Source organism: Manacus vitellinus, unplaced genomic scaffold (genome assembly GCF_001715985.3).
Source record: "Manacus vitellinus isolate BGI_N305 unplaced genomic scaffold, ASM171598v3 scaffold_46_pilon, whole genome shotgun sequence".
Lineage (NCBI taxonomy): Eukaryota > Metazoa > Chordata > Aves > Passeriformes > Pipridae > Manacus > Manacus vitellinus.
This window is the reverse complement of record NW_021940578.1, coordinates 4,608,841-4,622,374: the sequence shown is the minus strand read 5'-3', so window position 1 is coordinate 4,622,374 and position 13,534 is coordinate 4,608,841. Positions and strand designations below refer to the sequence as shown.

At 50.3% G+C, this 13,534-nt stretch overlaps 1 protein-coding gene across 1 annotated transcript; it reads right to left on the bottom strand.

Moving 5' to 3' along the window:
* Nucleotides 1-456: 456 nt before the first annotated feature.
* Nucleotides 457-13,325, bottom strand: GPR157 (G protein-coupled receptor 157). The gene is made up of 5 exons (XM_018079424.3): nt 12,949-13,325; nt 6,837-7,050; nt 4,454-4,648; nt 3,659-3,910; nt 457-1,310 (listed from the first exon to the last, which is right to left on the bottom strand). Exons 1-4 carry the CDS (start codon nt 13,323-13,325, stop codon nt 3,695-3,697), a joined length of 1,002 nt encoding a protein of 333 aa, XP_017934913.3. The 3' UTR covers nt 457-1,310; nt 3,659-3,694.
* Nucleotides 13,326-13,534: the final 209 nt, after the last annotated feature.

The window sequence follows — 13,534 nt, the reverse complement described above, 5'->3', positions numbered from 1 at the left end:
TAGTGGCGAGCTCTAGAAAAGTGCTGGTTGGGTTCACTGCAATGCCTGCCCTGAGGAGGCTCCTTAGGAGACATCCCACACCAAGAGAGTGACATCAGCAGCCTTTCCACCTGCATTTTGGGAAGGAATTGCATGTTCAGTCAAGGCTTAGTGTCATCTGCAGTCCTGGGCATAACCTGGGGCAATGAGCTACAGCTGGGGCCTCAAGGTCAAGCAATGATTTAAGAAACACATTATTTGCCTGGAAATGAGTCATATGCAGATACTGCTTTATCAGCTGCATAAAAGGCTTCCAGGCAAGTAAGCAAGAGGTAGATATGGCAGCCTGATCCCCCAGGAATAGGAAAGGGGTGCTGGATCCAGGACACTGCAGGGAACAGCAGACATGGGGCTCTGGAATTAAGAAGCAAATGAGACCCTATTTTCTCTGCACAAAGGCAATGCTGGGCAGCGTCCTGGTAAAGAAACAGAACTTTATTTTGTACGAGTTGGAGAAATATTTTAACACCAGGCAAACGAGGAGCTGTAAATAAAGTAAAACATTATCTCCAAATAGTAAACCAAGCAAACCAACCCCCATCCCCTCCCCAGGTCTGATGCAACACTCCCGAAGCAAGAACAGACTGCAGCCTTCAGCAGGGGAGCTCTGGAGCTCAGAGCACTGGCCGGGCACTGCTGGGAGGGCTGTCCTTGTGGGAGGCTCTGGGGAACATCCCTGAGCACCAGGGCACTCTGCAGACTTCAGATTTCCTCAGGAGGCAGCTCCCGGGCTGCCACCACAACCCCTGCTGATGATGAAGGCCCTCAGCCATCCAGGAGGAGGAATAAACCAACCAGAGGAACCATCCACCACCACCACCACCACCACACAGAGACGTTTGTTTGCACGTTGTTGTCCGTGTTCAAGTGAAGAACAGGAGCCAGCCTGGAGCTCCCGGGAAGATTGGCACTCTAGGACTGAAATCCATGCCCAGCACAGTCCTATTCAGCAGCTACTGAAGTTTCCCTGTCCCTGTGATATTTGCTCACCTCAGAACTCACCACACGTTCGCCTCGTCAGGCAGAAAAGCAAAACCCCAAACCAATTTCTAAGATTTTTAGCGGAGGCTGAGGGGAAGAAGGGAAGGAAACCAGGAAACTGGAGCGCAGTCTAACAGTCTCTTCCAGAGGATCCTGAGCAAAGTTGAAGACCAAAGCCTTTGGTATGTGAGGGCAAGGAGGACTGGGACCTTTTCCATCTGCTCAGCCTCTCCAGCGGCGCGTTTCCCGGGCTTTAGCTCCCTCTGTGGGACTCCAGGATCATCCCACACCTGCACAGAACAAAGCACAGTTACAACCCAGGACTGTCCTCCCACCCTGCAGCCTGTGCACAGAGCCTGGCACAGCCTGTGCCAGGTTTTTCCCAAGCCAGGAGGCTTTGCTGCAGCTCGAGCCCCAGGGATGTCACCTTGGAGCAGCTGGAACAGGCATGATGGACCCACTCCTACAACACATCCTGGCACCACAACCTCAGCCACCTCCAGGAACACCTGAGCTGGAATTCTCCAGTCCATGCCTGACAGGGGAGAGTTCAGAGCCATCTCCACACCCAGCTGAGGCACCTGCCCTGCACTCACACCTCACCCAGAGACCGAGGGGCACCTGCCAGGAGCAGCCAGGCACTTCCACACATCACCTCCCCTGTCATGCCACCTCCCTTCGTATTTAGGCCACCCTCAGCTTCAGTGTTAGGACCCACAGGCATTTCTAAGAGGTTCTCTGCTGGCTGTTTTTCTTTCTCTGCCCTTGCTGACACGAGGATGTCAGAGATGTCACAGACTTTTGGTGTTTACAACCCAGCTTGCTTCCCCGAAACCCCTGGAGCTGGAATTGTAATTCTGGTGAGCTGCACATTCCTTCAAAAGCATTTCTCAGAGCTCTGTAATGGAAAAAGGCAAACTGAGAACATGGAATCTGTTTTGATTATTTTTTTGTGTGTTGGGTGTTTATGTGTGTGTGTTTTGCTTTGTTTTCCCTTAAGCCAAGCTGGTGACAATTTTATTTTCTCTCTTCAGGGCTGGGTCCAAAAAACAGAACACAGCATAACACTAAGTCTCATAAAATTCAAAAATTACTATCCTGCCTTTCTACAAGAAGTTTAACACAGCTCCTCTTTCCAGGCCTCATGGGACCAACATGAAGTTGAGCTACCCAGGTTGCTATTTAGCTTTTAGAAGTTTAAAAAAGCCTTTTGAAAGGAGGAAAAAAAAACCTCTTGAAGTTATATGTGGCAAAGATAAGATGTTTTCATCTACCTTTCAAAGACTCCAGGGATGGTAAGAGCAGAGCCCTTCTACATCCCCTTTAAATGGGCTCTGAGCTCTTGAGGGCTCCACCTCCCCTTGTTTACACAGCCTGTGCACAACGGGGCTTAAATATACTAATATAGTAATAAAGCTAATGCCAAGGCTTCAGGAAATAACAGGGCCTGCCTCTGCCTACAGTCCCCTAAGAGCTCTGGATCATGTAACTGTTGTGCTTGCTGTTAGGGTGACTAAAATAAACTAACAAGAGCAGCTTTGGAGCAGCCGGGTGCCCGGAGCAGCAGCAGCCTGCCAGCTGCCCCTCCTCCCCAGACAGCTCACAAGGCTCCTGTTCTGCTTGCAAAAACCTGGCCTACAAATTGAAAATGTCAACTGGTTAAAAATAAAGAGTCCTTTGTGGTTTTTTGGGGCTGTGTGGTTCTGGGAGGAGAAGAAAGAGATGTATGCAAGAGAGATCCCCTCGGAGCCCCACAGCCCCGTCCCTCCAGGATGCTCATCCCCTGCCATCCCCATGGCCCAGGCAGGCATTTGCCTTTCAGGCTCAGCCCTTTGGACTGAGTGTGACCTGCAGGGAAAAGTACAGCTGCAGAAGCACAGATGGTTTCATACCCTTCCTGAAGAGGCAGCACATGCCAGCACATTTATCTGAACAGTCAGGACAGCTGCTCTCTCTCCTGGAGAGAGCTCTATCAATACCTGCTTCACAGACAGAGACCCACACAGCACCCTGGCCCCAAGTGCTCTGGGATTTGACACCCCTATAAATTCTGCAGCTCTCACTCATGAGGTCAAGCACAAAGGAACCAGGTGCTCACACAACAATGCAAGGACATCAGTGCCCCATCTTGTGCCTGAAATTAAGAGCTTCTGTCGAATTTTTGCTCCTAGAGACTTTCTAGGCAGGCTTGGATGAATCACTTCCCCTCCTTTTCCCTTTCATGGTGACTGGCAGCAGGGATTGTGTTCCCTCATGAGGAAGACTCGGGGCACTAAACATCTGAACTGTGCAGTGCTGATGAAATGTGTGTGCACGTGGTATTTTAGATCAAAAAGAGCCACTAATTCCTCTTCTTCAGTTTTCACTGGTGTCCTGCCCTTGAGGGCCAGACAGCCCTGCAGTCTAGTTCCTCATTTTACAGACTCAAGTAACAGCCACCACCCCAGCTGGGGGAAAAGGGGGTGAAGCAGTTCTATAAATGGTTTAAGACCTGCAAAGTCAGACAGGGAATCCCCCCCAGCAGCAGCAACAGCAGCAGAAACCCCCCTCTGCCAGCTGCTCCCTGGTAGCTGTCCCCACCCTCAGACCACGAAGCACAGGCAAGGCAGGAGGAAAGACTCACACTGGATTTTTTTACCATGAAAGAAGGACTCGACGCTGAGGTGGAGGCAGCTCAGGTGCTGGAAAGCAGTGGCTTTGTCTGCTCAGGGCCTGGCACGTCCTTGTGGGGTTCTGGGCGCTGCCAGGAGCTGTTTGATCTTTGCCAGGGCCAATCCCCCTCGTCGTGTCTGCAGCAGCAGATGAAGGAAAGCAGCCGAGCCCGGACCACCCGAGTGCAGAGCACAAACATGATGCAGTTGGCACCTCCTTGGAACGTGTTACCAATTCCCTGCAAGGGCAAGAAAGGAATGAACCAGTGCTGCTCCTCCAGGCACCCCCCAGAGAAGAGAAAACATCGTGTCAGACAGACCAGCTGCATGACAGTCACCAACTTCACCTCAACGAGAAAAACAAATTCAGGAAAATAAAGCTTTTTTTTTTCCTTTTTTTTTTTCCCCAGAGAGAGCACCCAAAAGCAGAGCAGAGAGCTGCTGTGGGCTGGCACTGCTGCAGCCTGGTGTAGGGCAGCAGCAGGCTGAGCCCTCCTGAAGGACAAACACCCAACATTCCTGGTCTGAGCTGCTTCCACAGGCAGCTGGCACTGTCCATCCCTCCCCGCTGCAGCTTTATCCTGCAGCCACTAGATGCTGCTGAAACAGCTGCTGCTGGAATCACTGCCCCTGCTGGAACCTCTGCTGTGGCTGAGCATCCCGGGCAGCGCTTGCCAGCAGGGAGCAGAGGTTCTCCCAACGCAGCATCCTGCCTAAAGAAGGGATATCGAGAGCACCAAAACCTCACCTCCCTCCCGATGCATTTCCTGGCGAATACTCACATGCAGGACAACCAGGGCTGAGTTTTGCACGGCAGGGGAGTTGCAGAGGGTCAGGATGAACCTCACGGTGCTCCAGATGCGGAGGAAGATGAAGATGACAGGGATGAGAATCAACTTCTTATCCGCTATGGAAGTCCTGGGCTGGAATGCAGGTGCTCCCGAGAGGATGGGGCGGTACTCTGAGAGAGCTGCGTGCTTCCAGGGAGGGGCAGAGAGAGAAAACATCAACAAAAAACCTACACACGTTGGACATTCAGCTCCAGGGATTCTTTCCAGAGCAAATTAAATCTCTCTGCATCCTACAGGAATTTAACAGGGGCACAGTTGTGAGCACTGGCCACGCTCTGCCTTTGCAGGCAACAAACATTCCTGCTGGAGCCAGGGAGTGGCAAATAAGGGAGGTCCAGCCCTTATCAGAGTCCCACTAAAGCTTTAGACTTGCACACATCACCGGGTAGTTGCCAAGAGACCAGGTCATAAGAATATAAATAAAAACATGGTGCTCCACCAAATAGTTTTGCTGGGGCAGTGCTGCTGGCCAGGACTTTGCAAATGGGGGGCCAAGAATTCAGCCTTGTGAAGGCCTCTTGCCATACATATATATATATATATATAAAAAGATATATACACATCTGGAAATATATATATATATTATATATTTGTGTAGAACCTGCTGCCTGATTTCTGATCATATACTGTCAGCAACGGGGCTTCTGTAGATTTGGACAAACCTCTCTCTGTACCAGCACATGTAGGGAAAAAAAAAAAAAGAGGATTTGTGCCCTGGATCAGATTAAATCTCTGGAGAGCTGGCCTGCAGGAAACTGTTCCTCCTGCCATCAGGGTTACTGAGCACACACAGCTTTGATGCTCAGGGTTCTCCTTCGCTCCAGTCCTGCCAGTCCCAACACCTTGTTCCCAACAGGACAGAGCTGTGTGACCCCACTGCACAGTGGGCTGAGTCCAGTCCCACTGAGGGTTTTCAGTGCAGCTTCCCACCCACCCCCATGCAGTCTTTTCCCTTTGGAAAGCCCTCAGCACACACCCTGTGTGTGCCCCCCACAACAGCTACTGCCAGAATTTCTCCTGCCTCTGACTGTGCAGGAGCCACTCCTGCCACACTCCCTTCAGCCAGAACACAGCCCCAAGCCCTGCTCTGGTTGCCTATTGCTCTTCTTTGGAAGTGGGAGGCTCCCTGCCAGTTCAGAAGCTCAGCAAGCAGCTCCAGGCCTGGCAAATTCCCTGGGGATGAGGAGAGGTGCTCTGGTCCAGAAGGCTCCACGAGCTGCTGTTCCAGACCCTCAGAGCCCCATGTGAGAGCAGTGACAGCCGCCTGCCCCCAGCCCTGCTCCCAGCACGGGGTCAGGGCTGCAGTGGGGAGGGAGAGCAGAGTTTCCAGGAATCCCTGGCAGAGCAGGAGCAGCAGCCCAGCCTTTTGGGCTGCTCAGGTTTCCAGGAGGTCACACTTCTATCTTTGACAGCGGCTGGGACACGGTGTCCTGTGGGGGTTATGTCAGGTGGTGCTGACAGGCACGAGCAAACCCTTCCCAACTCCCCTTTCCCAGGACACTTAGGGCTGCTTGAAACTACCCTGTTCTTCCAGCTTATCTGCAGGATCCTGCCCTAACCAGATTGGTGTTTATCCCTTACTACAACTGCCACAGCTACACAAGTGCAGTGGCAGCATTTTCCAGAAGGACACCAATCCACACGTGAAAGGGGTTTTTTTAACTCTAATACAACTTAGAGGAAAAAAAAGGAATCCCTGGATGCAGTTCCTTCTGCCACTCTCAACCTAGATGTCTCTGTTATGCAAATGCTGTCCCAGATGCCTGGATTCTTTGTGTTCCCAAGGAACAGCAACGACTAAAGATCTGATTTCCAAGACCCTGCCGGGTCAGGGTGTCTCCTGTGCAGTGTGTGTGTGGTGCCTGTTGCCATGTAGCGCCCAGACTCCCAAACAGTGCTTTATGCTGCCAGTACAAAACATTCATAAACACAAACTATCCTCACTGATACTGCAAGGACTGAGGTTACATAAGTCCAGTCTCGGGCTGGGTACAAGTGGAACTGCAGAACACTGATTAAAGTGGAATTTTGTCCTTCACATCCTGTTTCAATTCTTACTGTAGGACTGAGCATTTCCCTCATGAACATTCCATAACCCCTGTATGTTCTCAAAAGGCTTTTACATCCCTGTGCTAAGCCACTGTGTGGTGGTGCTGCAGGGGCACTGCTGCTCCCAGGGGTGGGGACATTTCAGTGCAGGGAAGCAATTCCTGCCTGTGCAGCTGCTAAATGTGGCCCAAAAACTGCAGAGCACTGGGAGGGCAGAACCACAGAGCGAGTCTGCAAGCCCAGCTGAACACAGCACAGTACTCACTGCTCTGTTGATGTGCTTCTTGATGAGGATGTAGAGCACTGGCAGGGTCACATAGGCCAGGATCTCCCAAGCTTTCCCCGTTAGCAGCATCCACAGGACACGATCCTCGGCGTCCAGGTTGACCCAACACCAGCCCACGGAGACGTTGGAGGCATCGTAGCCGATCTTCTTCAGAGCCACAGCGGCCACCGTGATGCTGAGGGGGACACCCCAGCTGAGGGGAGAGCACAGGGAGCAAGGTGAAGCCAAGAACATCCTGTGTGCCCCCCACCCCTCAGGGGAACGGGTGGCAGGTCAGGGATTCTCCATCAGCCAGGATGCCAGTGTTGTTCCAGACCATCAGGCTGAAGGGAAGGGGCTGACAGTCAGACAGTATGTGGATGTGGATGCAAATCCACTTCCTAAGGACCCATTGTAGGGATTTGGACCCCCAGTCTTGAAGGACAGATGTATAATGATGTGCTACACTCTGACCTGGCCTGCACAGCACACTCAGGGTGAAGAGGAGACATCCCATCCTCCCACCTACTCCCCTTCTCCCCTGGATACAGGTGAGGCTGAGGATTTGACAAGTCCAGAGCACTGCACATTGTGACTGTCCTGCAGGGCTCAGCCACCTCACTCAGGGCTTTCAGAACACAAACAACCAAATCCCACACTCTGATTCCAAAGCGACACTTGGCACACAAAGAAATCCACAACTTTGTTCCATCAGTGGTTTGGTTTGCTTTGCTTTTAAGTGGAGGTGTAGGAAATATTTTGGGAGCAAAAACATAATTGCTGAAGGACAAAGAGCAAGTTTCTTCCCAAGGAAAAGTGCTGGCAGTAACAGCAGAAAGCTAAGAATGCCAAGAGGAGCCATATTCACATAATTTGGAGCTGTGACTTCGGCTTGTCTCTTGACAGCAGAGGCAAATATAAGGAAGCATTTAGAAGAAAAACAAGTGTGGTGACACACATGAATTGTCACTCAGCAGCTTGGGTTGCCCACAAGAAGCCAAGAGGAAGAAGAGAAAAATTCCATGAGCCCACAGAAACATAAAAATGACACCAGGGCTGAAATAGTGCCCTGCATCCAGCTGAATGCATCACCTGCCCTTCCCACATCCATCCTCAGGGGAAAACCCTGTGGAGCCTGAAGAGGGACAAGAGACATTCAATAAATGCCATAAATGCTTGAGAGTGCTCAGACTGAGCTCCCAGCACAACCCTCCTGGGCTGCCCAGGTGCAGAGAAAACAAATTCTTGCTCTTGGTACCTTCCTTGTTCACGCTTGTCTTCCGCTGACAGCCTGGAGCAGCTGCAGAGAGCATGGAAAGGATCTTCCTCCCAAAAATGGGTTCCACAGGCACCAGACTATGTAGGCAAACAGCAGTTGCCTTGACCAGATTATCTGAAATTCCAACTGAAGAATCAGAGATAATCCCGTGATATTAGATTTCAAAAAAATACCCCATTTCCTACTTTTAAATAATGTCCAGGTTCACCTGCTCACAAAAACAAACAAATACAAATGTAACACTGTAAAAAAATGTCAGAGTCAAGCCTTCAGCATGTTTGGGACACTTTGTTTCAACGTTCAGTTCAGAACAGGCAGTGCTGACCCAAGGCAGTGCTGTTATTTAAGGACAGTGGTGCTGCAGGAAGCCCTCCCCACGCTGTTATCAGAGCAGGCTTTCTGAAAACATCCCAAATGTCACCACCACCACTGTGACACTTTCCACACAATCCAAGGCTCGTTTTGGTAAAAAATGGGGATTTCTCTGAAAACCACTGCACGTGCCAAGACATTCCATTTTCAGCTCACTTGGAAGAACTAAGGTAAAGAATTCAAGAGAACTGGCATTTCCTTAGACAAACCACGTTAAGGCACATAAGCACCAAGAAAAAGGAAGTGAACTAAGAAACTAATTTCTCTAAATAATCATCTCAACAGTGACCTGAAACTGAGAGAGAATCAAGATAAAAGCAGCTCAGATTACTGTGTGTGGATGTAAAACAGCCTAAGTCCACACAGACACAGCCAGAGAAGCCACAGTAGGAAATTCAGACCCCAAGGCAAGAGATTTACAAAAATCTTCAGTATTTAAGTGGGAAAAGGACGAGTGTGGAAGAAAACTGCTGCACAGCAGGCAGTTAATTTTCACTGGAATAGCCTGTTGGGATCAGATGGATATTTATGACCAACACCAAGGACAAGGCGAAGTCGGAAACACCACTTCAAAGTGAAGCCAGAAAGGATCTAGAAAGCAATCAGACATTTCAGTGAACTTCAGCTCCATTTTAGAAAAGTGGAAAGGAGAACTGAGACTGGTGGTTTGGTTGTTCTTAAGAACTCCTAAATGACAGTTCACCAGGACTGCAAAATGCCAACGCTCTGCACCCAGTTGGAGGAATGGAGCAGCTGAAGAACCAGGAGTCATCACCCAAGGGGTATGTAAAGAGTGGAATGAAAGGGATCCAGGATAACAGAGAGGCAGAAATATTCCTCTGAGCCTCCAAGAGCAATTATGTGGGCTGGGCCTCTCCAAAGCACACTTGGATCTAAATACAGTCAGAGTGGGAGAGAAGGGGAAGGTGACAACTCCTTGCATCTCTGTAGGACGGCTGGAGATCCCACCTCTAAGGCAGACAAAACACTTCTTATTCCCCTAGTACAGCTCCTGGCAGTGGATTACTAAAAAAACATATAACCCACTGTAATCCTTGCACATCAACACCACAACAAGGCAGGACAAGGACCCCTAAACTCCAGCAGTGTTCAGCTCGATTTGCCCTGATTTTCTTGTCCTCAGTGTGCCTGGGTCAGGTTGTTTAATAACCACATTCTGATTTATGCTGCACAGCTGCTTTTTTTCCCTCCCTAGAGGCTCTTACAAGAGGTGATTTGCTGTCACCTGCCTGCACAGGTCAGACTACAAGCCATCCTGCCAGCAGGCCTGCAGGCAATTCCTTCTGGGGACAGGAATTTATCCTCTGTAGAGGAAGAAAAATCAGTCTTCTGGATATCCCAGCCAATATTCCAGGTAAAGAGCTTTGAGTACACCTTGCAAGCAGAACTCCAGAACAAATCTACCCTAATTTAAGCCTGCATGAGGCAGCCCAGCAAGGACTGAGATGAACAGCACAGCAGTACATGAAAGGACCTCAAGTACTCCATGGACATGCATGTGTATGTACATATGCATGGTATAAATGTATATATAAACAAATACACATTTATATGTATATATAAATATAAACAAGACATATAGATGCTTATAATGATTAAATATTAATTATTAATGCTATAAACAAAGCATATATATGCTTATATGCATCGCCTGATCACGAAATAAAAATACTTCAAAGGTTGTCAGCAATTGCTGTCAAAAGCCAAGAAAAAAAAACAAAACAATCCCAAGGTGGGTTCTGTCTGTCTGGTCCACTCCTCACCCTGAGTTTGGATCAGCTGCTCTCACAACAGAGATGACATTACCCAACTAGATATTTAGAAATTCAGAACACGAGGTAACCTGGTCCTGTACACTCTGGGTGACAGAACTCACATTTTGCAACGGCATAAATATTTCCAAAGCTAAGTGTAAGCTTGTTTTCTAAGCTCCTCTGAGCTGGGCAAGTTTAAAACCCAAACAGAGGCTGCAGCTCTCCAGCCCAGCAGCAGAAGAGGTGGATCTGTTACCACACGAATGGTGAGGGACAAACCTGTTTGACAGGTTTGGTCCAGTGTGACATCCTCATTTCCCTCCTGGAGACTTTCAGGTACTGACTTCCCAACATGTATTTAGTCAGCTCCACTCAGCTAAAGAGTAAAGTCTGTGGTTACACTCCACATCCACAAAGCACTCATCTTTACAAACACTTGCCCCTTGTGAGCAGCTGCTCCTGAAGAATGGGAAACACGCCTGACAAAACTCCATCCTGCCCTGGATCCCTTCCAAAGGTGTCTTGGAATGACTCTTCACACAATGGTCGCTGCATGACTGTGCTGGCAAACTACAAAGCAAGGAGGGGGGAAAACAAAAAAATCTCAGGTTCTTGCCTAGACAAAAAAAAAAAGAAATTTAACTTTCATCACCTGCCTTTGTCACCTTTCTTTTTGCCCTAGACAGGTCTCCCACACTTACCTCCTGCAGCTAATATACCAAAAAACACCAGTGCATACATGGGTAGAAGTGGTAGAAGTGGTTCTAATAGATTTTTAGGCTACCAGCACCACAGACTTCCAGTGGAACCCTGAAACACTGGGAAGGGTGAGGGGGAGCCACCTCCAGGCATTACATCCCAAATTTCACCTCATGATTGAGTTCTCAGGTAACCATCAAAGTGCAGGGTTGGGAAGCAGGATGATGTGTCACAAGGGGATGGGCACAGAACAGGTCCTCACTTGTTTTCCTCTGAGTTTTCATGAGCAGAAGCAGCTTTAACCACTGGCTCTGCACAGAGCAGGAGGCATTCACAAAGCAGCACCTGATGACAGGTGCTTTGTGAGTGCTGTCCAGACCCTTTTAACAGAGCAGGTGGTGCTGATCCACACCAAGGGCAGAAGATGGCATTTTATTTTCGCTGTAAAGAACCGAAAATAAACTTACGAATTCACCCAGAGGGCAGCTCAGTTCGAGCTGTGTCACAAAGCAGAGCAATCTTTCAGGGCTTTTACAGTTTTGAAAGAGTGCACAGATTACAGCCAACCCTATTTCAGTCACTCTGGCTGTTCCTTTCTGCACTTTGTAGCCCACAAGGCTGAGGAGTGTTAAACCAGATGGAGAAACAAATACAGGCAAAAGCCACACAAGCAATTAGCAGAGAAGGAAATTACAAATAGACCAGATTTGCCTCAACTCTTTGATGTCTCCTGATGGAGCCAGCATGGCCATGAGAAGGAGTCAGACTTCTGTTTTCTGTCCATTAAGCAACTTGTGGCTCTTTACTGGCGCTCCATCCTCTCCACAGCTCTCAGAGCTCTCTATTTGCTTGAGATTAAACAATCTAAAAAACTCCTCCACTGTCTCACTGCATCTTATTTCAGCTTCACCACCACCAACCTGGTGTTTCCAGACACCTCAGGCTTCCTCACACACAGACCTTGCTGTCAAGCAGCAATTAGAACAGGTAAGGCAGGAATTGAAGTTCCTCCCTGATTCACGCTCAGCCTTAAAGTCTTTCTGTGGCACATCCTTACCTGCCCTCTAATTAAATCATCTCCCAGCTGATACTGTTTGAAACTAAAAGGTGACAAATATTTGACTAAGAAACCAAAGAAAATTCAGTGTTTGTCCCAATGACTTCCCCCCCCCTCCCCTTTAAACCAGATCATTCTTCTTATAATTTATTGCAAAAGCTTGGCAACAAGGAGGACTAAAGGATCACTGTTTTGCTCAGCGTGGACGTAGCACATGATTCCACAAGCTCCAATTGCATAATGAAAGCTTTTACTGAACATGCTGTGGAAAATCAGCTCCCTAAATAACAGCAACCGAGACATAAAGCTACACTGCGGTCTGGCTCGTCTTGCTCGTCTTGCTTTCAATCAAACACGCCAAAACAACCTTCAGAATGCTTTCCTAGCAGCAGCCTCATCACTTGCAGACGACATTCTCCTGTGGGCATTGAATTACAGCAACCTGCCCGGGGAGAGGGGGAAGGATCCACACACCAGGGAAGTCGGGGACCCGTGGAAACAGATCCCAAACGCGGGGGTTTTGGCAACAGCAGACAGGTATCACAAACATAAGTTTTAGGATATTGTTTCCAGGATGTCAGGGCAGAAGCCGGGATTTTTAGAGTCGTTATAACTTGCCAGAGATTTTTCTATGTGACCTTGAGCAAAAACATTTTTAACTTTTCCTCGTCTCCAGTTCTTCACTTGGGAAGGGAGCGGGGGGTGTGGAGGGGGGAGGGTAACCAGCAGGGTTGGCTGGTTGGAAGACAGCAAAATCCATGTTTAAAAGGAATCTGAGAGGGGGATACAGACACCCTCCTTGAGAGAGAAGCACAGGTGATTCCAGCGGCCATCCAAGCGCTCCGTCGCGGCACAGAGCAGTGGGGGCTCCTGGCCACGGGGTGGGTGTCGGGGGGTCCCCACCCCCCAGGAGCCGCAGGCAGCACCCACCTCACGGCGTGGAAGCAGCACAGCAAGCCCGTGCCCGTGGGCGAGCCCCTGACGATGGTGAGGTAGAGGTAGAGGGCGATGGCCATGGTCCAGAAGAAGGAGCTGGTGTTGGCGAAGGTGGACAGGGCGCCCTGCAGGACGCAGTCCCAGGAGGTCCCGTCGAAGTCCTGCAGCACCCCGTAGAAGTAGGAGAGCGCCGAGAGCAGGTCGGCCAGCGACAGGTAGAGCAGGAGCTGCCGCGGCCGCGTCCGCAGCTCCGGCCACAGCGCGTGGGAGCAGAGCAGGAGCGAGGAGCCCACGCAGGACAGGACACAGGACACGAGCACCACGGCCCGCTCCGAGCCCAGCAGCTCCGTCGGGGGCAGCGGGGCGGGCATCGCAGCGGTCCCGGCCGCGGCGAGGGATGGAGGAGCCGCGGCGGGACGGGAGCGCTCCGGGGATGGGACGAGACACCGTGGACGGGATGGATGGGGAAGGGCAGGAGCGGCCAGGAAGCCGGGGCCGGCTCGGCAGCGGCGGGACCTCGACCCGCCCCCGCCGCATGTGAGCCCGGCCCGGCCCCCCGCTCCCCCCGGATCCCGAGGGA

Bases quoted from the DNA above. Each gene is read 5' to 3' on its own strand.
- GPR157 (XM_018079424.3), bottom strand. From the start codon at position 13,325: ATGCCCGCCCCGCTGCCCCCGACGGAGCTGCTGGGCTCGGAGCGGGCC. The intron at 7,051-12,948 runs GTGGGTGCTGCC...CTCTCCCCTCAG, and splicing joins TGCTGCTTCCACGCCGTGAG to CTGGGGTGTCCCCCTCAGCA. The intron at 3,911-4,453 runs GTGAGTATTCGC...TTGCCCTTGCAG, and splicing joins CAGCCCTGGTTGTCCTGCAT to GGAATTGGTAACACGTTCCA.